The sequence below is a fragment of the Silurus aristotelis genome (genome assembly GCF_946808225.1).
Source record: "Silurus aristotelis genome assembly, chromosome: 19".
In the NCBI taxonomy this organism is placed as follows: Eukaryota; Metazoa; Chordata; class Actinopteri; order Siluriformes; family Siluridae; genus Silurus; species Silurus aristotelis.
The window spans coordinates 14590494-14612222 of record NC_139592.1 but is presented as its reverse complement, the minus strand read 5'-3'; the positions used below and the strand labels follow the sequence as shown (position 1 = coordinate 14612222).

At 38.6% G+C, this 21729-nt stretch overlaps 1 protein-coding gene across 1 annotated transcript; it reads left to right on the top strand.

The window, feature by feature from the left end:
• Positions 1-736: 736 nt before the first annotated feature.
• Positions 737-21729, top strand: fam120c (family with sequence similarity 120 member C). Its single transcript, XM_083570374.1, has 16 exons — positions 737-2609; positions 5205-5451; positions 5553-5635; positions 5765-5893; positions 6059-6161; positions 6325-6398; positions 6497-6777; positions 7239-7485; positions 9736-9907; positions 10225-10474; positions 10949-11063; positions 11155-11364; positions 11500-11716; positions 11994-12129; positions 12252-12315; positions 17658-21729. The coding sequence occupies exons 1-16, from the start codon at positions 2073-2075 to the stop codon at positions 17937-17939; spliced, it is 3147 nt and encodes a 1048-aa protein (XP_083426500.1). The 5' UTR covers positions 737-2072; the 3' UTR covers positions 17940-21729.

Here is a 21729-nt window from a genome sequence, read left to right as displayed (position 1 = left end):
AATAAATCATGTTAAATTCACAATATACTCTATACATTTTTTTAACTTCTTCAGTTGTCACTTGAGATAATGCCAGCTAAATGTGCTCAAGTTAAATTGACAACATTAAAAGTTTCATTCTAGCACTCTGAAGACATGATATATGTAAGTGTGATAAAAAAAAAAGATAAAAAAAAAAACTACGTAGAACCCTCGAAATAGGGTCTGAAAATGTTCCCAGGCCCATCACCAATTCAAAGAAAAGCGTAAACTGTAGCTGAGGTTCCACTATACAAAGCAAACTCTGCATGCTAATGTAAATACAGCATGTGTAACTACATAAATATTATCTGCTTTGAGCTCAAATAAATATTTGGAATTAAAAAAATGTTCAAATATGTTCTTATTCATAAATATTGATCTAGATTTAAACTCATTAGAAGGCAAAGCTGCTTGGTCCTAGGGTAAAAAAAAAAGTGCATGCTAACAAATATAATCTTTATTTTCTTTTTATTCAGCACAGAAATATGTGAGGGTTATAAGAAATAAAATAGTACTCCAAAAATTTGATCAGATTCATTATATTTTTACATTACTATTGACATATTTAGGCCTGTCTACAAGTGTCACATATATAGCTCCTGAATATATGGTGACATAACTGATTCATATATATATATATATATATATATATATATATATATATATATATATATATATATATATATATATAAATAAATATAAATAATACAGTGCTTAAAGCTGTTTAAACAGATTTGTTGATGCAAATAGGCTTTGTATTGCGAAAAAAAGTTGAAGAAACGTGAAAAATGGGAGTTATTTATTAAACATAAACCTGTGTTGTATATACACCAAGCAGTAATAAAGCATGGATGTGGGTTAGGACACGGGTGGACATTAAATGGTCACTTGATAAAATGAAAAATTTCAATGTTCAATTTATTTAATCAGATAAATGACCAATTCACTTGAGTCAAGATGACCGACACTTAAAATACACACTGAAAAAAACATATCTTGTTTGAATTAACTATTCGCTTTGGACTTGGCATGGACTCGGAGTTCCTGATAAAGATGTCGGTAGTTGTAGTTTTATACGCGGTCTTCTTATTGCTGTAAATTAACCCTAAACTACATCTCCCAAGATTTCAACAAAGTAACACCTCCCATTCTCCATTCAAGCACCACGCCCACTATTTCTTGGTCCGCGGGGAAGTCGCAAGATGGCCGACGTCGCTTGAAAGTACGTTCCTCTCCTCAGTATGAAGTTTGAGTGAGACAGAGCGAGGGAGCTTACGGTGGCGGTTTTTTTGTTTTATTTTAGTTGTTTTACTTTCTTTTATGTTCAGCAAACCATTTCATTCCGAACCGCACATGCCTCGGATTTCTGTAAGCTAGTTGAGTCGTCAGTCACACCGGGCTAACGAGCTAAGTTGGCTAGTTAGCTGGTCTGTTCGCTGCAGGTTTCGGTTAAATCACTTGTCTTGCTACTTGTCGATTTCCAACACATACTGTTTAGACTTTACAAATTCAACGATTGTAGTCGGATACGAATTAGGAAACGGTATAAAGAAGTTAACTGGCATCTTTCTGGTCGTAAATTAGCTACTGTAAAGCTAGTTTGCTAGCATGTAGGATTATATTTTGGACCTTTTCACCGCCGTCGACATCACTAGTGCCGCCGTTATCTGCCACTCTACACCAGTTCAAATTTGGTCATGGTTTCTCACCGGTCGATCTTATAGTAATCAAACAATCTGTAATTCGAACAGGTATATTCTGTGCGTTAGAGCGAGGACGCAAAGTAAAGAATGGATATATGTTGCACGTTCAGATCTGAACCTTAGCCTCGCCCACGACTAGTATTTCACAGATTTACACGCTCAGTAGACACGATTCATTTTCTAACCCCGGGTTACTTAGTTACGCGCTACTTTACTCAGCCAGAAAGACCGATTCATACGCCGATTGTAACTCTGGAAAGGGCGTGCTCATCTGTCACATCTCTTCCGCACGATCACGTCCACTCTTAAAACGTAAACAGGACCGAAGTAGGGAAAAATAAATCCACCATGGGAGTTCAGGGCTTTCAGGAGTATTTGGAGAAGCGATGCCCGGGAGCGTCGGTTCCGGTAGATCTCCTCAAACTTGGCCGAACTGCGAATCGAAATCCTCCACACCACCACCATCATCATGCCCCACATCCCCACCATCATCATCCTCATCACCCAAACGCGCTGCCCGCGCCACCTCCGCCGCCCGCGCGCATCCTCGTGGACGCAGACTCGGGCCTGCAGCGCCTCTACGGCGGTTACCAGACCGACTGGGTGTGCGGCGGCGAGTGGAATGCCATGCTCGGCTACTTGGCGGCCCTGTCGCAGGCCTGCTTGTACCAGGGCGGCCTGGAGCTCGTCGTGGCCTTCAACGGTACGCTGGGCAAAGAGCGCTGGCCCGAGTGGGCGCGCCGAGCGCAGGCCCACAGACAGACCGCGCAGCTCATCGTCAACCACGTGGGCAGCAAAGGCACGCCGCCCCCGCGAGCCTGGTTCCTGCCACCCGCCTGCCTCAGCCACTGCGTCCGCCTCGCCATGTTCCGCTTCCGCGTGCGGGTGAGTGCGCCACATAGCCGGTCTCTGAGACGTGCCGAGAACCGTGAGTTACAGAATCACATCCCCATCCAGCAGATTCTTTCAAGTTTTACATGTTAAAACCCCGGAATTGATCAGCGACGTTCAATCCTCTAATCTGATCGGCCAGAAGGTGTTGATTTTCAGCTCTGACAGTTGTTTTCAGTCCAAATGTAATTAATAGTAGTGTCAAGTTTTCTTTTAGGACAACATTTATGGAAAAAGTGTCGGGCGTCAACTTTTTGTAAAGGTCAATAAGTTTATCCAGCACATGAAAAGTCTTCTGGACAGAGGTCTTTGTGCTCTCGGGTTTTTCTGTAACATGACAAGCTCTTTGTTTTTTTGTTATTGTTGCTTAAAGAGAGGGGGGGGGGGGATATGCTGGCATGGGAATTACTGTTTATTTTTGATATAAGAAGGAATTTTTGTTCCTCACTGTGGTTAACATGTAGGTATAAACGGGTAACATTATGACACTCGCTCATAAATAAATCAAACGTTGTATTCATTGGCAACTCCCTGTGGTCTAAGTCTAATGCTTAGGGATGTGCTGCTGTAGGAAAGGTTTTAACTTTGAGTTGATGTTGGCATTGCACAATCCTGCCATGGATAGATTTTTTTTTTCCTATAACTGGTTATTTTTTTCTTTACTTACTAATAGATACAGAGTATACATATTGAGGAATAAAAGGCATAAGTCAATGAAAACTCAATTTTCTTCTAATTCCAAATGTCTGTCAGCCAGGAGTGGTGCTTAGTTTTGCCCTGGTTGTGTGCTGTAGCTTACAAGTAACATAAGCCGTATAACCATATCATAAAGATCTGCTCACTTTTTCATATGCATTTCAGAACCTCTGAGCCGAACAACTTGCTTTCAAAACCAGACTAATAATTTCCAAAAAAATGTAAACTTTATGATGCTCATGCATTGCCATATTTTAATCTGGTTCTACTTTAGTTCAAAATTGGTTTGGTATTTTATTAATTCGTATTTGCTCATATTGTTTAGATCCTATTTTGGAATAAATGTGTGTTAGACAGCTCTCTACAGTTAGCCAATCTTTATTTTGGATGAACAGGCATCAGTGTCTGCAGCCAACCAAAACAAATCACATTTTCGCTTAATGTAGTAAAAGAAGAGTACATTGGAACCAGCAGGCTTTTCCTGAATCAGGAAACTGCAGCTGGGTCTCAAGTGTCACACTAATGTATTGTTTTCAGGGGTGGACAAATCACTAGCCCAGTCTCTGAAGACAAGCAGATTATATACCTGAGTTGCCTTTTCACAATCAGCAGCATTCTGTAGGCGGAATCGCAGAAAAAACAGTGTATAATACAGTGCCGTGCTGCACAAGACATCATGTATCTCAAAGAACTGTACAACATGCAATCAACACCCAGTGAAAATGAGCACACTCAACTCAAATAACATCTTTTTCATGTATTGCAAGCAACACACAGAGAACAACACAGCAAGGAGGCAAAATGTCAACCAAATACTTTTTTTTGCGTCTGGGTCACACAAATATTGTTTCTTTTTACATCAAAAAAACATTAACAGAAAAGTCTAACCATTGTTCAGATTGTTTAAAAAAAAGTTATTTCTGACAGGAAATGTTTGACGACAACCAAAGAGTATTTGCTTCATTAGAGTTTCGGTTTGTGTTATATTTAATTGATGACGATTGTTGGTCTCCGTAAAAAAAATAAATAAAAATAAGTTCTTGTATTTAAAAGTACAAAATAATTTTTAAAATGTTTAACAAAAATATTTGGAAACGTTTCTACTAAAGAAGAAAAACCCATTCGGGAATCTACTTTAATGCTTCCTATTTGTATTACTCTAACTGGTGAAGCGTAAATGTGTATTACGCTTTTATAATCAATTAAACTCACGTTGGGAAACATTTTAGAGACTAGTAAGTTCCTGTTTTCACTTATTGCCACAGTTAAGTCTCACCAGTTTCTTCCTAACACGCCCTTTCAGCTCGTCATTTTACTGAGAAATTGGGACACTCATCTATTCTTACTAATGCTAATAAACACAGTGGCCGTGACACTGCTACTGAGACCCGCTCCATAAATATAAAAGAACCATATCCTAAAGTCATCATATTTTGATTTTGCTGGATTTGTTTCTTATAATTCCATAAATTAATTTATAATTCGTCTTGTATTATGTGGACTGTCAGCTGTACCTTTTGTATAAGATGGCACAACAGACACAATAATCTATTGGAAGGAGTGCATTAATATCAACCTGTTGTTCATATTATTACTTAGCAAATACACACTCTTCATAATCGCTCTCTAAGCTGTGCCGTCGTACATAAGTAAAACACCTTCAGACCAATCATTTTCGAGCATTCAACTGCGTTGTGGTATGAAATCCTATAATACTGATGTCATTGCTTAACAGAAAAACTTAATCAATTGGTAAGATCTGTATTTTTATTTGGGTCCTAAAGACACACCCTTGCGCCCGGTCCAGCACTTGCACTTATCATTAAATTAGAAAGGAATATAATATAAAATAAAGTACCTGGGTTAAAGTCTGTTTCCCTAATCTTACTGCAGGTGGTTCAGACTCTAGAGGACCACCACCAGGAGGTGCTATCTCTGTACAGAGACTTTGGATTTCAGGGCCTGATTGCACAGGACTCCGAGTTTGCTCTATGCAATGTCCCGGCCTATTTCAGCTCTCATGCACTCAAGCTCTCCTGGAATGGCAAGAATCTGACCACTCACCAGTACCTGCTGTCTGAGGCTGCTCGCCAGCTGGGCCTCAAAACCCAGCACCTGCCCATCTTTGCTGCCCTGCTTGGTAAGTAATCGTCATTGCAGTTTGAACATATGGTCATTTCTGGTACATATGAGCTTGTACTGAATTATTTTGTCTAATCAGAAGACTTCTTATTTACTCAGGTAACCACATTCTGCCAGATGAAGACCTGGCTGCCTTTCATTGGAGTCTCTTGGGTCCAGAACACCCTCTTGCCTCCCTCAAGGTGCTGTTTTTTTATTTTGTTCCCCCCAAGACAGTTTTCTTTACCCTTCTTCATTGATAACTGGGAAAAATATAGGGAAAAGCGCCCCTGCTTCTATCTTTATTGTTTTTTTCTTTATGCTTGTCTTAGGTAAGGGCTCACCAGTTAGTCCTCCCTCCCTGTGAGGTTGTGATTAAGGCTGTATCAGAGTATGTTGCATCTATTCAGGACCTTGGGAACCTGGATGCTGTGGCCAGAGATGTGTTCAAACAGTCTCAGGTACACTTGTAATTCTTATGTTTCTTGATTTTTTTTTCTGGATAACAATTGCATTTAAACATCATAAACACATTAAAACATTTTTCTAGTTACTGAGAATTCTGGCTTATGTTTAACGGAATAAGTCGTGAATATATTTGACTGACAAACTTATTCCTTGCACAGTCTCGGACTGAGGATAAAATTGAAAGATTTAAGAAGGCAGTGGAATACTTTTCAGCGGCCAGTAAACCCAGACCTCTAACCATGGGACCTTCTCCTTACCTCTGTAAGTACGGCTCACATTGATATTCTCTTTGGAATTTTATGTTTTTCTAATACCGGATAGTTGAAAAAGTGAACTGAAAAGATGATTTCTTGCCTTTAATGAGTACCTACTTACTTAATGGTTTTGACTTTTCACATTATATTCTTCTTGGCTTTGTTCACAGTGCCAGGCTTTGGGCCTTGTCAGTTTGGTGGTCCTCCAGGCCACATGGGGGCACTACAGTCTGGAAAAGCCCAGGTAGAGTTCAGAAAGAAATTTGTAATTTTGTTAGTATTTTTTATTTCTAGTTACGTTCTTTATGTTCTTGTTTCATTTTACTTTTCTGCCTTTGACAGGTTGGTCCACCCCAGGTATCAGGTGTTAAGGTGCCTTATCCCGGTGGGCCCTATGGCCCTGGCCCAGCCTCTGCCCTCCTGTTCCAGAACCCGCCTCCACCACTGCAGGAGTGCAACGATTCTCTTGTTGGGAAAATGGGCTTTGGTGATTGGTCCGCACCATATGATTCCACTCAAGTTGGCAACCGACTGCCCAATCACCACTCAGCTGCTCCTTCAGGCCCCTCCCCATCACCGTCGTCCTCTTCAGATGGGGAAGAGCAAAATGACACCAGCACTAAGTGAGTTTATTTCTGAGTCTGTCACAAATCGCTTCCCATTTGTTCTTTTAATGGCCACAGAATTACAGCAGAGTTAGTATCATTCCTCTAGAATATTATGTTATTGGTTTACTCACTGATTATTATATTATATTTAAACAGCTGTTCTATAACATAATGTTGACAGTATCATTTTAGTGCATACAGAGACCGTGCAAGAAAACAAATATTTAGGAGTATTTTAACATGGCAATAGTGGTCTACATTTGTGTGTCAGTTCTTTAATTTTTTCAGGAGGCTCATAAAGATCCCATAGGAAGTGTGGGGAAAACCTCCCTCAAAGTAATGAAGTTCAGATTTTTATGCTGTATCATAAAAACACTAAAGCATTACTTATAACAGGTTTGCAGGTCATGTTTAATCCTACCATGATATCATTTGATTAAGGCATATAATAATTTGTGTGTTTTTCTGCTTTTCAGTCATTTGACTGATAAGTCCTCTAGGTGGGAAGAGCCCAGTGGCCATGGTGGTGGTGCCTCTGGGGACGGTCCCCAAGGCAACGGGAGTGGACCATCAATTCCGTCACTGCTGTCCATGGCAACAAGGAGTCACATGGATATCACTACTCCACCCCTTCCCCAGGTCAGCGCCGAGGTGCTACGAGTGGCAGAGCACAGACACAGACGAGGTCTCATGTACCCACAGATATACCACATCCTCACCAAGGTACTGCCGTTTTTGTCTTCCCTGAGGTTCATATGAATTAAAATGAAAATGTTCAGTCAAACTGTCATTGCCTCACCCAGAGACAGGATTAATGAGGGCATTTAGATCAGCATTTAGTTTATGGTTTGAGTGATTTAATTTGTATTCGTCAAAAGTGATTGTTTTCATAGAAAGGTGATTGAATAGAGAGGCAGTAATTCTATCTTTTAAAAAAAATATCTATATGTATTCATTCAGGCGAAAGAAATGACAAACTTGCTTGAAATGTTTTTATTAACGCAGTTTATTATTACATCAACAGTTTACTTTTTTAAAACAATTTAAATAAAATGCTTGCTTGGTTAAATAATGTAATATGCTACGGAGTCTTTAGCGTTTTCATGCATGCGCTTAACGAATCTTATTTCCGATATGGAGTGGGTGTAAAAAGTATTGCAATCCGAAAGCCCTATACTGAAAAATTTTGGTAAGTGTCCTACTATTGGTGATTTTTACTGATTCTGAAAAGAATGATATTTGTTACTGTACTATTTTACTAAAACTGTATTGATTAATTGTGAAACTCATTGCATATTTGTCCTAAATGCATATTTGAAGGGCATCAGTGAATTCAGCTTGATTTAGTTAAGCTTTTTCTTTGTTTATATACACTTCTCCCACCGCCCCCCAACCACACACAATCCTCACTTTCTCTCTGCCACTCTCCAGTTGGCTAGACAGATTTCTGCATAATAAAGAAAATTTGGACCCTTTTTTTTTTTTTTCGGAAAAATATCAGAAGAAGGAAGATGGTGAGCGAACACAAATCCATGAATTAAAAATGAACAATCATTCAGTTGCAACATATAAATGGAGAACAGTTTGGTCTTTATTTGTGTCGCTGTAAACACATGCCTCAGGTGATGGAAGGTTTAGGATTTCCTTTGAGAGAAAGCCTGGTGTGATTGTCTTCAGACTGTGGAAGCTGCTTATAATTTGGTTCCATTTGCCATGACATCTAGGTTTAATGCTGTGTGAAAATTCCAGCATGTTGGATGAGACATTCAACCATTTTATTAATACATTTTTTCTTCTTCCTCCCTGTTTGATGTGATACACTGTAGATCTATTTGATCTTTTATTTATTATTATTATTTTTATTAAAAAATCTTTTTTTTTGTTACAAGACTAGTGGTGTTACACTGCGAAACATTTTTTGTGACATTGAAATTATTTAAAATATTCTCAATTTCTACCGTTCTGTATTTACTCTCCTTGTTCATTTCCTGCTTCCAGCTGTGCACTTTTATGGAGTTTTAAGAGCATAACTACATGCAAATCAGCTGTACACTTGCGTTTTCTGTGGTCAGCACATCCGGTGTTTCTGAAATGCTTATAAAACCCAGCAAAAGATATCGTAATTTTGTCTTTGTTTGATTCACACAGTTTTTGCACCCAACTTGAAACCCCCCCCCCCCCCCCCCCCAACACACACACACACACACACACACACACACACACACACACACACACACACACACACACACACACTGCAGTGTCCTAAAAACCTGGAAATGATTAGGCATGTTTCTTTTCTTTTCTTAATCGTGGAAAAAAAGAAAAAAAAAACGTCTGGACCATGCACAAGTGCTTGGAAGTTCCTTAAAATATTTTTAAACATTCTGAAATATTTCTTACAGAACTAACATAAAAATATTTTGTAAAAACCAATAAGTCTGGGGAAACAAAGGTCACAAACTGGATCCTGTTATCCACCTGAGTCAGTATCCTTGTATTTATTTGACCATTTTTGTGCAAGGAGGATCCCACAAGAGTTGAACCCATTTTTTTTTTTTTGCAAAGAAGACCCAAGACAAGCAAAAGTAAAATGCTGACCAGAGTTAGGATTTAATGACTTGTTTTTAATTTTTTACACAGACTGCTTCAGATAGTTAAACTCTATCGGGCTGTTTTGTTCATCCTGAGAACTTTCCCATTAAACAGAGAATATTTTTAACTTTTACAACACAGTGGTGTCGAGCAGTGAGTAGATTCGATAGTTTCATGTCACGGTTTTGGGGCCTGTTGAGTTTATTTGAACGGACGAGTTTTCAACAAATCTGTTATTTAGTGCGAGTCTGTCATGCACGTAACTATGATACACCTGATCTTTTGTACAGTGCTTATGGTTTTTATTTGGAAGCTGTAAAATGTTATGAATTTCAGCATTACATTAGCAGTGTTTTTCAGATTACTCACTGTGTTTCATAGGGGGAGATGAAGATGCCAGTGTGTATAGAGGATGAGTGTAACCCTGACCTGCCTCCTGCCTCTTTGCTGTTCCGCTCAGCACGGCAGTATGCCTATGGCGTGCTGTTTAGCCTGGCTGAGACCCAGCGGAGACTGGAAAGAATGGCCATGCGCAAGCGCGCTCCGCTAGAGGGTGAGTGTGGTATGATTTAGTGGTTTTTATTCTTTTATTGTCTTTTTGTATCCCAACACAACCATCTTTTTTTATTCAAAAAGTGTTTTAGTTTAAAGGAAAGGGTATTATCTATTTTCTACTGGCTTTCTAATTCAGAAGACAATACAGACCAGTAATTAACGTACCTATGTGCACCACATGCATCAAGAGTTTTGAGAATTTTTTTCCCTATGCTTTGGAGTTTAAAATTGTGTAATCATCAAACCATGTACATGCATGTTCGTTATGCCAAGCAGGTCACTTATGTCTTTCTTTCTCTGTCCGTGACTCCTTAGTGCCCCCAGTGATAGTTAAGGAATGGTGTGCCAGTAAGGCCAAGTCAGCCTTGACCCCTGAGCTGGTCCCAGCTATGTGTTTCCGTGAGTGGACCTGTCCAAATTTAAGGCGTCTGTGGCTTGGCCGTGCCTCTGAGGACCGTAGTAGACGCACACGGGCCTTCTTGGCCTGCATGAGATCAGACTGTCCTGCCCTGCTTAACCCGTCCTGCGTGCCATCACATCTGCTGCTCATGTGCTGTGTACTCAGGTAGTGAAATTTCATATGCAAATTTACATCATGCAGAGCATTATTATACAGGGAAAGCCTGCAACCATAACTGTTTAGCTTCATTGAGATGTGGCCTGTGTCAAATATGATTTTCTTACGTACATTTTAAACTTGTGTACATCTCCAAATCTTGCTTATAGTCTTCCCCTTAGCATTCAAACATATCCAGGTTTTTCCAGTGTATTATTGTAAGCCATAACTTTAATTTAAATAAAAACACAAACTTTGCTCCAGATAATCAAGGCAGACTTCAACTGTTAACTTTAACTGTTATACATTATAAGTTAATTAGTTTCTTTTAATGCTGTCATGCATATCGCAATTATAGTGTATGGTATAATTTTCTCGACATATAATTTTGCTGTTTGTGGTCACCTGTACAGCTGCATTTGATTTTGTAGATTACTGCTATAGTTATTAGAAGTGATTGGAGGTCTGTGTTCTTGCATGCAGGTATATGATGCAGTGGCCGGGTGGCCGCATTCTCCAACGCCATGAGCTTGATGCCTTTTTGGCTCAAGCGGTGTCCAACCAGCTCTATGAGCCTGATCAACTGCAGGAACTCAAGGCAGGAGTTCAGAAATGCAAACTCGTTATATCATTTGTAATTGTTTGCTTGTTGGGAGGTTTGTCTATGTCTGACTTTTTTTGACTGTTAGGTGGAGAAAGTGGATAACCGTGGTGTGCAGCTGGCTTCTCTGTTCATGAGTGGCGTGGACACTGCCCTTTTTGTGAATGACGTGTGTGGCCAGCCACTACCATGGGATCACTGTTGCCCATGGGGCTTCTTTGATGGCAAGCTGTTTCAGAGCAAACTTGCCAAAGCTACCAGAGACAGGGCTGCACTGCTGGACATGTGTGAAGGCCAGGTACAGCTTATTGTTTTTACCTGCTATTCAACTTCTCACCCTTAATGATCTAACAGAACCTGTTGGTTTCCTTTTGCTTTTCTTAACTTCTGAATGTTTAAAATGAAGCTTCTTAAAAACCATTCTCTCTGACAGGAGGAGCTGGTGTCCAGAGTTGAGAAGATGAGGCAGGCTATTCTGGAGGGCATCAACCTCTCTCGGCCTCCTCCACCACCCCCACCTTTGCCACCTCCAGCTTTCCTACCACCTTCCATGGTGCCACCATTCTACCCTATGCACCCATTGTATCCGCCTAGACCCTTGGGCTCTATGCCTCCTCCCCACCACCAGCACCGACCAAGAGCTTTCCCAGGTCTTATTACAATCACACATTTTGCTGTTCTGATTCAAACTGTCAAGTTGGAGTCATTTAAAAAAGAAATTTCATAATTTTTATACACATGTTCAACGTGTATTAGAAGATTAATTATTTCTATACGCTTCCCTGAACTGTGAGAATATTAGAAAGCCTGTTTACTTTAAGTTACTACATACTGTACTGTAATGGTGTTTTTTTCTTGGTAAACCAGTGTCAATTTAAAAGATTTAGCAGCATACTGTTTTATGCTGTCAATTTTCTGTTAAAAAAGGTATCCAGTCTATACCTCCTCAAGGTGGGAAGCTAGAAATTGCTGGCATGGTTGTTGGCCAGTGGGCTGGAAACAAACCGGTGCGTGGCAGAGGAGGGTTCAACGTACAGGTGGTATCAGTGGGAGGAGGAAAAGGGTAAGTCACAATATTAAATCTGGCCATGCCAACACTAGCAAGCATTATATATTATTTGATTGCATAAAGCATGATAAAATGTGAATAAATGAGGACTAGAAACATTAGAATGTCTCTTACAGAAGGGGTAAAGAAATGATACCAAAGGGAAGGGGAGGGAAGAAGATTACCACAAATCGAACACAGGTAATGGCAATATACACTTTAATTTGATATTAGTAATAACCTCAGTTCATTTGAGGAAAATGGCAAAAATGCAAAAGCCTAATTTCCTCTCTGTATGTATATATATATATATATATGTATCATATATATATATATATATATATATATATATATATATATATATATATATATATATATATATATATATATATATATATATATACACACACACACACGTACATACGTGTGTGTGTGTGTATTTAAAGGGGTGTAAAGGTGCACACATTCATACCGAGTTACCTGAGGAATGTATTAAGTGGCGGGCCGCAAGTTTGTTCAGTCTCTGCCTTGCTCTTTAAATGCATTTTATTTATTATAAATTTTTATCAAACTTCCTATTACTATTAAAAATATCAGGTGTATAAAAAGGGAAAGTAGAGTTTGCACAGTGTCGTTTTGGCTACTAAATTCATACCAGAAATAAGATTTGTTTTGATCATGTATGAAAACTGATTCTTTAGTGTTTTATGTCCAGCTTCAAGAATTTCTCTTAAAAGAAAAATATGAATGGAGTGAATGAACAAGGGATGGAAGGAATAAAGACATTTGCTAAAGTATGCAAAAATAAGTAGAACAGTTAAGTAGATCATACACGTCTGCATTACCTAGATGGGGTAACAAATGTAAACTATTTAAACAAATAATTCCTTTTATTAAATACATTTAATTTGTGGCAATTAAATTGATTACTGAATTTAATTGAAGTTTTTAAATCCCCAATCAACTTGGCACGACATGTTTCAAAGGTCATGAATGTTTTTCAAAGAACTTGTTTGTTTATTAGATGCATAAAAAAAAGACAGAAATACCAGGTTCTCATTACTTCTGTTTCTTTGCACGGAGTAATTTACTTACACAAGTTTGTTTGCGCGCGCACACAGTATCTCACAAAAGTGAGTACATCATGTTTCAGCAACGATTTTAGTACATCTTCTGAAGTGACAATACAATAGAAATAAGACTTGGATATATTTTAGAGTACCGTAATTTCCGGACTATTAAACGCACCCAAATATAAGCCGCACCCTCTGAATTTGACAAAAAATTTTTATTTAAACATAAATAAGCCGCACCTCTCTATAAGCCTGTCTAAACCTGTCTACACTGAAACTAATGATCTTTACACAGGCTTTAATGAAAGACAGTGTCTGTTACACGGTGTAATGGGTGAAATATGTTGTGGCTCCTTTAAGAGCAGAGCGGCATTTTGGGAATAGCCTGCCGCCGCATTTTTTTCCGGTATTACTGCATGTGTGCAAGACCGAGGAATATGTCCTTATTATTTTCTGATGCTCATTTCTAAGTTTCTTTGACTGACCCCGTAACACTGTTGCCAAGAATAATTGAAAAAATCACGAGTTTTGGAACCCTGTCTGTGCTTATATGATTTCTGTTGCAACTGGAGTTAGCGAGCTCTCCCATGACCCAGACTCAACGCCTTACAACGGCTTGTATCTAAACAGTAGCCTACCAAGAAAGTCATTGTTCACTGTCTTCCTCCTTCCTTTCACAACTATTTCTATCAAGAGTTTATCTTTTGGCATCGTCGTGCGTTTAAAAATCACCATCGGTGAAGCTTTTCTCCCGATGCTGTGCAGCTCAGAACACAGGTTAAGTGCGTTTTTTCATGCCCGTTCGGCAATTTCATTGGTCTAATGTTATGGGGTTCAGTTTTTTGGCTTGAAGTTTGTGAAACCGGGAAAAACCAAGGAAAAATCCAGAAATTGGCCGCTTCGTTGTTTAAGCCGCGGGGTTCAAAGTGTGGGAAAAATGTAGCGGCTTATAGTCGGCAAATACGGTAGTCATTGTGCAGTTTGTATTGCAGTACAGATTTACCGTCCTCTAAAAATAACTTGACATACAGCCATTATTGTAAAAATAGCTGGCAACAAAAGTGAGTACACCCTAAGTCATAACAGCTGTATGCCATGTAACCATGCAAAGACACATTTCTTATTCATCAAGTTCATGTTTTTGTCTAATTGACAGCACCATACACGTTTGGATGTTGTATTAGAAGTGTTAAAATTTGGTGCTTTGAGTAGAATTATCACACTGACCACATACAGTGAGGAAAATAAGTATTTGAACACCCTGCTATTTTGCAAGTTCTCCCACTTAGAAATCATGGAGGGGTCTGAAATTGTCATTGTAGGTGCATGTCCACTGTGAGAGACATAATCTAAAAATAAAAATCCAGAAATCACAATATATGATTTTTAAACTATTTATTTGTATGATACAGCTGCAAATAAGTATTTGAACACCTGTCTATCAGCTAGAATTCTGACCCTCAAAGACCTGTTAGTCTGCCTTTAAAATGTCCACCTCCACTACATTTATTATCCTAAATTAGATGCACCTGTTTGAGGTCGTTAGCTGCATAAAGACACCTGTCCACCCCATAAAATCAGTAAGAATCCAACTACTAACATGGCCAAGACCAAAGAGCTGTCCAAAGACACTAGAGACACAATTGTACACCTTCACAAGGCTGGAAAGGGCTACGGGGAAATTGCCAAGCAGCTTGGTGAAAAAAGGTCCACTGTTGGAGCAATCATTAGAAAATGGAAGAAGCTAAACATGACTGTCAATCTCCCTCGGACTGGGGCTCCATGCAAGATCTCACCTCGTGTTGTCTCAATGATCCTAAGGAAGGTGAGAAATCAGCCCAGAACTACACGGGAGGAGCTGGTCAATGACCTGAAAAGAGCTGGGACCACCGTTTCCAAGGTTACTGTTGGTAATACACTAAGACGTCATGGTTTGAAATCATGCATGGCACGGAAGTTTCCCCTGTTTAAACCAGCACATGTCCAGGCACGTCTTAAGTTTGCCAATGACCATTTGGATGATCCAGAGGAGTCATGGGAGAAAGTCATGTGGTCAGATGAGACCAAAATAAAACTTTTGGGTCATAATTCCACTAAACGTGTTTGGAGGAAGAAGAATGCTGAGTACCATCCCAAGAACACCATCCCTACTGTGAAGCATGGGGGTGGTAGCATTATGCTTTGGGGGTGTTTTTCTGCACATGGGACAGGGCGACTGCACTGTATTAAGGAGAGGATGACCGGGGCCATGTTTTGCGAGATTTTTTAGGAACAACCTCCTTCGCTCAGTTACAGCATTGAAGATGGGTCGAGGCTGGGTCTTCCAACATGACAATGACCCGAAGCACACAGCCAGGATAAACAAGGAGTGGCTCTGTAAGAAGCATGTCAAGGTTCTGGCGTGGCCTAGCCAGTCTCCAGACCTAAACCCAATAGAGAATCTTTGGAGGGAGCTCAAACTCCGTGTTTCTCAGCGACAGGCCAGAAACCTGACTGATCTAGAGAAGATCTGTGTGGAGGAGTGGGCCAAAATCCCTCCTGCAGTGTGTGCAAACCTGGTGAAAAACTACAGGAAACGTTTGACCTCTGTAATTGCAAACAAAGGCTACTGTACCAAATATTAACATTGACTTTCTCAGGTGTTCACATACTTATTTGCAGCTGTATCATACAAATAAATAGTTAAAAAATGATTCATTGTGATTTCTGGAAATTTTTTTTTTTTAGATTGTCTCTCACAGTGGACATGCACCTACGATTACAATTTCAGACCCCTCCATGATTTCTAAGTGGGAGAACTTGCAAAATAGCAGGGTGTTCAAATACTTATTTTCCTCACTGTATATACACTTTCAATCTGAAATATTCAACCCCTAAAGAGTTTTAAGGATTTATAAATAAAAATATTTTCAAAGTGCAGGATTCTGCTTTGGATGGCTTCTTAATGAGTTTAGTGATACATAAAATCAACACAGAAAATGTATGATGTAGTATTTGTGATGTAGTGGAGCTAAAACATCATTAAGCCTTTGGGAACTCTATAACGATCCTTCATTTGCTTCAGCTCTGATGCATATATAAACCCCAACCATGAAGGTGTTCAAAGTGAGTTGCAATCATGGGAAAGACAAAGGAGCTTCCACAAAAGCTGAGAGAGGAGATTATTTCATCACATCTGAAGGGCCTTGGGTATAAGAAGGTTTCCAAAGGATTTAACATTCCAAGAGACACCATTGGGAGCATTATAAGAAAGTTTAAAACTTATGGAACAGCTGCAAACCTGTCTGGCCGTGGAAGAAAGCTCACAATTTCATCAAGGGCCCTTAGCAACTTAGTCAGGACAGCTAAGAAAAACCCCCATGTGACTGCAAGACAGCTACAGGATGGCATGAAGGCTGGTACCAGTGCTTCAGTGGCAACTATAAGACGTGCACTGAATAATCAAGGACTTCATTGGGATTGAAGAAGGCAGTTGCAGCACGGAAGTCGTCAAACATCACTGAGTTGTAACTTCTAACATCACGAAAACGCTTGTTAGAAGTTATAAAAACTAAAGGGCGCTCCACAAGGTACTAAAGCTGGGGGTTGAATAATACTGCACATGCTCATGTGTTACAAGACTTACAATTTTCATTTGAACTTTAAAGTTAAGTCAACTTCTGTTGTCAAAATAACTCAAATATGTATCAATAAATATTTTATTTCACAATTGTTTTTTTCCCTCACTTATTTTCATTATCTTTCATCAACATCATTGTATTGTCTATTAAGGTGAGGGGGTTGAATATTTCTGTGTGTGTGTGTGTGTGTGTATGTATGTATGTATGTATGTATGTATGTGTGTGTGTGTATGTATATATATATATATATATATATAGAGAGAGAGAGAGAGAGAGAGAGAGAGAGAGAGAGAGAGAGAGAGAGAGAGAGAGAGAGAGAGAGAGAGAGAGAGAGAGAGAGAGAGAGAGAGAGAGAGAGAGAGAGAGAGATTTAAACACATACAGGTAGTCGTCGACTTACGGCCTAAGCAACTTACGACCGGTCTGTCAGTCCTAATCGTGGTCGTAAGTCAGCGACTACCTGTGTGTGTGTGTGTGTAAATATATATATGTGTGTGTGTGTGTGTGTGTGTGTGTATATGTATGTATATATATGTATGTATATATATATATATATATATATATATTAGTTTTAGATTTATAACTATATTTTTTTGTCTGTAGTTAACAGTGAGGAGCAGTGATTGCAAAAGAGCTAAAAACCACAAAGTGTGCAAAGGGTTTACAGTCAGCTATTAAAAATGATTGAATTTTATTCAATTTCTTTTAGTCTTTGCATTTGTTCCCAGCAAGAGGGGATTTACACAGACAGCAAATTTTTAAATGTATTTTTTTACATCATTTACCTGATTAGGATCAGGTCTACACTTTAAGCTCACGTTCATAATTGGATTTCCTTTCTTTTTTGTAGACTCTCTCGTCCTCACCTCCCTCATCCAGCCCCCCAAAGCTGGCAGAGGAGCCCAAAACAGTGGGGCGGCCCGCAGAGAGAGCCGGCGTTGTATCCCAGCAGCTGAACGGCAGCTCCTCAGGAAGCGCCACTGGCCAACCCGTTGACCTGCCATCACTGGCCCAGCCAATCCAGTGTGCCTTAGCCAGCAAAGACAACCAATCAGGAGATGGGGTGGAGGTAGAGGCCCCATGTTGCCTTGACGACTGCTCGTCAGATGGTGCACTACAAAAAGAGGAGTGATTACATCCTATAGTTTAAAGAGAATGAGTGAGTTGAGAGGGAATGTTCCAAGTTCGACTGCCTTTTTCCTTGCAAAACATAATTAGGCACAGTAGCCACTTCGTCGTGTTGTTATAAGAATAATTTATGATGTTACACATGCTGGAAACTAGAGATGGACAGTGTGAGAAAGGGTGCGGTCTATGTCACCTTAACAGTAGGTTCTGATTTGGAACTGAGCAAAGTAAAAAATCACAACCTTTCGATTGCACATTGCACTGAATCTTTTCGATTCTGGACCTCAGCCTTTCCACTGCCCCATCAGGGTTGTAGCATTGTGACAAGCTCTCAGTCTTTTCACCTTTCTAACATTTTATTTCCCCCCCTTTTTTTTTAATTTTAGAACACTGGTTTGGGTATATTTGTACTATTGCCTAACGTGTGGTGACAGTAGGCCCCTTTTTTTTTTTTTGTCCAAAATATACTTTAATTAAATCCACATTTACAGCCAGAGCATTTTAGGAGATCATTTAATCGTCCTAAAGCATGTTTTATTTAATTCCAGAGAAGACATTGCCACTTAAACCAATGCTGTTGATCACTGATTTAATACACCATGGACCTCCAACTCCCCCACTTATATACACAACATTTAATAGTTGGCATGAGCTTTGTATTGAATATTTCTTAAGTAGCATGTTACACATTGTGTTGACATTTAGAATTATCTTTTATATGCATTTAAAATGCATAGGTGTAGATAATAGGTCTCCTCCTTTTTTCTTTTCTTTTTAACACCTATGTAGAGGGTCTCACCAACCATTATTGTAGTTGTTGGTAAATGGATCACAGTAGTTGTCAAAATCTGCATGTTTTTCTTTTTTTAAACAATGATGTTCTTTTAAAACTATCCATAGTACTTAAGCAGAATCCCTGTTTCTAGTTGTATTGCAGGTAAGGTAAATAATGAATTAGGACCCTGTCTAGAGTTTATAAATTGTCTCTGATTGAGCACTGTATAATGTGAGACACTCCAGTGCTGTTGTAAGTTGATGTTAAAGAGGGGATTGTCCTCACAAATTGTGGTATGGCTACCAGTGAATTTAAAGCTACTTGAGCATGAGTTTAGCATCAGATTTTATTCATTGTTAGTCAATAGCATAGTTTGTTTGAATCGTCCCTTCAAGGGGAATATTTTTTTTTTTCATTTATTTCTTTTCTTTTTTTTTTTTTAATAACATTACAGTTTGAAATTTAAGCATAAATCAATAAGGGTCCAAAAAAAAAAAAAAAAAACTTTTTTTTTTATTGCAGAAAAATGGTTTGTGTCGCAATGCTGAAGTTTGCGTGTAGTAAATTACAAATTTCAGTAATGCAGTTTCTGCTTATCAAAATGCTGAAAGGTGTGATGTAAAGAAAGACGTGATACTGACGATATACCAGTCAGGGATGATCTAGCTTTGCTGTCTCCACTCTCAGTAGTTTTTCATTCTGGAAAAAAAAAGTGTCTACTCTTTTTAACTATTTTAATGATCATACAGCACTTGCGATACCTATTGACAGAGCAGCAAATAGGGTTATAAGTTGTTGTTGTTTTTTTTTAAGCACCTTAATGCCCCCGAGATATAGATATTGATATGCAAGCCCCAGCACCAAATGATAATGAAAATGCTCTTTGAAACTTTTTGTAATCCAACATAAAGCACTTATGTTCTGTATAATTACAGAACAGTACAACTCCAGTTGTTAGATTACGTAGATCGAGAGACTGGGTTAAAGAAGTGAAATTAAAAATCTTTTGACACAGGTGGGTGGAAAAGCACCCTCTCTAGACATTACATTACATTCAAATATGTTCTGTTTTTGTGACATTAAACCCACACATGTTTTTAGAACTGCCCATGGACATTGTGCACTTTTCATAGAGCATTTTATTGAGGGGGGAAAAATGGGTTTAAAGTAATCCGTCTAACATGAAATTCCTCCTGCTTTGAAACACAATTTGGCACCTTGACCCAAAGGGGGAACGCTCCTTTTGTAAACTATTTTGTACTCGTAATAATAGGAATGTTGGGAATGAGCTTTGATTTGTATTAAAGAACAAATACACTAGAAAGATGCTCTTTTGACAAATAATTTTAATTAGAAATCTTTAATAATGAATTTCATTAGTGTCTGTGCAGGCATGTTAATAAGATGCACCTTATTTTGTTACAATATACAATATATGAAAAGCTCTAAATATAGCAGAATGACAGACATATTTGTTTGTATATTCTTAAAGGTTTGCCGAATCCCTTTCATTAGTTTCACTCATTTAAGTTTGTATGCGTGTACCACAGAGATATACACAAATAGTCAGCAGTAACCTTTTAAACAAGTGTTTGTCAGTGGCTACGTCCAAGTCCTTAGAAGTAAAGACATGACGTGACTGTCTTGGACGTACGTGAACTATGATACGTTGGTATTAAGACTATAGCATTGCAGGTAGTGTACTTAAACCCACGCGATACCGTACTAAACCGATTATTCTGACGTTCAGACGTCAGTTGTTGCATTTGAAGATGAAATTTCAGCAGTGCTCACAATGGAAGTATTCTTCCATCATGAACTAAGCACACCAAGAAACAGGAATACACACAAGCGCACTTGTTTGTACCTATAAACAAACAATTGCAAAAAGTCTTTTTCAGACTGTAGATCTTTTATTCAGTTTTTAGTTTCCATGTAAGGTAGACACAAAACCTTTAGTAACTTCGCTAAGCAGGCACCAGGTATTTTCATAGGATACCAGTAATCTGAGTTACATATAGCTTAATCTTAGCCTCAAAGATATGAACACACCACAAATTCAGATACACGCAGAAATGGACAAACATTTACACACACAACACACACGTGCATATGTAGATGTTTTCTTTTAGAGAGACGCCACTTAGTACAAGAGAAAAATGTACCGTTATTTAGGATTTCTTTTTGTATTTGATATAGTTAATTACTTGTAATGCTTAATTAGTGATTTCAGATGTGTGGTTCCCAAGTTACCCTTTGCAGAGCTTTTTAATCTCGCTTTTATGTATTCGTTTTTTTTTTTTTTTCCTCCACTGTTCTAACCTCTTTATTTGCCATTTTAATCAGACATTTGTTGAGAGTTCATTATACCCAACATAGATGCAGATGTATGATCATTTACAGTATTAAGTATTTTAAGGGATCTATGTTCAGATTTTTTTTTTTTTTTAGGTACAGCCAACCCTTATCATAATCCTTTTCCCCTTTTATCCTAATCAGTCCTATTCAATCGGTGTTAATATAGAACGTGCGGATTTATTCATATGGCGTTAGTTACTGTACTGCACTATTTGTTGCTGATTTAAGAAATCCCTGTCTTGATGTTGAATATAGCGTTACTAATACACACTCTTGCTGTTCACATCCTTGCTTTCAGTAGTTTTACAAGAACAACCTGATTTCTGCCCTATCTTTTTCTTAAAAAAGAAAAAAAAAAAAACCCACCAAAAAAACCCCACAAAAACCCCCTCGCCTCTTTTCTCTTCATCATGTCTAGACTCTCTTGTCTTTTCACTTATGTCTTGGTTGTGGACGTTCTTGCCCCCGCTGCAGTGTTGTCTCCTTACCCCGTCATACTAACAGTAAAGATAATATTAACGACAATAATAATTACGCTTATAATCAGTCTGTATGTAATCATAGCCAGAAGTTGGAAACGGATATTTTCAGCATTGAACACAACAAAGCAAAAAAATAAATAAATAAAAAATTTAAAAACCTACCAAAAAAACAAAACAAA